The sequence below is a fragment of the Halyomorpha halys genome, unplaced genomic scaffold (assembly GCF_000696795.3).
Source record: "Halyomorpha halys isolate HHAL.00 unplaced genomic scaffold, Hhal_1.1 Scaffold511.1, whole genome shotgun sequence".
In the NCBI taxonomy this organism is placed as follows: Eukaryota; Metazoa; Arthropoda; class Insecta; order Hemiptera; family Pentatomidae; genus Halyomorpha; species Halyomorpha halys.
In genome coordinates, this window is record NW_027106266.1 from 905,726 (window position 1) to 906,722 (window position 997).

General features: G+C 27.2%; 1 protein-coding gene across 1 annotated transcript in view; it reads right to left on the reverse strand.

Annotated features, from left to right (window-relative positions):
• LOC106683748 (sulfotransferase 1A3) overlaps positions 1–997 on the reverse strand; it is a 77,878-nt gene that overhangs the window by 9,919 nt on the left and 66,962 nt on the right. Inside the window, exon 5 of the mRNA XM_014425419.2 lies at positions 751–883. Coding sequence (XP_014280905.2) covers positions 751–883 — 133 coding nt within the window. The remainder of the gene's footprint in view (positions 1–750; positions 884–997) is intronic.

Consider the following 997-nt stretch of genomic DNA (forward strand, 5'->3'; position numbering starts at 1 on the left):
TATCATAGGTATAACCCTATGTCCTGCAGATAAGGCAGATCGTTTTAGGTAAATATATATAATTAATAATTTTTTCTTATAAAAAAATATAATATACATTTCATTAGAAATCTAACATGCATTGGACTATAATACATATTTTTATGATCTTATCAAGTCAATCACCTTAATATATATAATAACAAAACTAATATTTTTTTATCAGTTTTTTTTTCATGTCACCATTGAGCATTTCAGTATAATTCAGGTTTTATATTACTAGATAGACATGAACTGGAGAGTGAAATAAATATAAGTTGTACTTATGACCACAAAAATATTTATTTTGTTTATCTGAAAATTTAGACTTATTATTTGTTTTCTTTATTACCGTTACCAAGCTTAAAAAAGCTTAAAAAATTACATCCTCAGATTCCAATAAATATTAACTCTCTTCAACAACCTTTCTGGTAGCTACAATGGTAGCTCCAACTATATGGTTTATAGGTAAATTAATTATTTTAAAATATAAATTATCTAGAATTAAATGAGAAACAATTGAAATTAAGTAGTGATATTGCAGAATACTAATTAGAATTAATATACATTTTAAAAATGATTTGTCGACCCATACTTTAGTTAATAAAGGAAGATAAAACATTTAAACGAATAATAAAAAAACTATATAGTACGAATAATTAATTTAATAATAGTCCGTTTTAAAATTGAGTTTAATAAAGTTTTAACGTTAAGGAAAACCTGCGATCTCACCTTAGGCTTTACTTGGAAGAGTTGTTTGGGAAGAAGTCCAGGTGGTAAATGGGACTTGATAAATCTAGGAGAAGGCATATTCTCTGCAACGTCAATTGTGTTTGGGTCTTCATCTTCGCTCAACGCAGTGAACCTAAAAAAATAAATAAATAAATAAAAATGATAGAGTATACACGGCACTATATTTTATTTTGAGAGGTCTACTGCTCCCCTGAGCACTTAAGGGAAACCAGTGTCAAACTAGTGC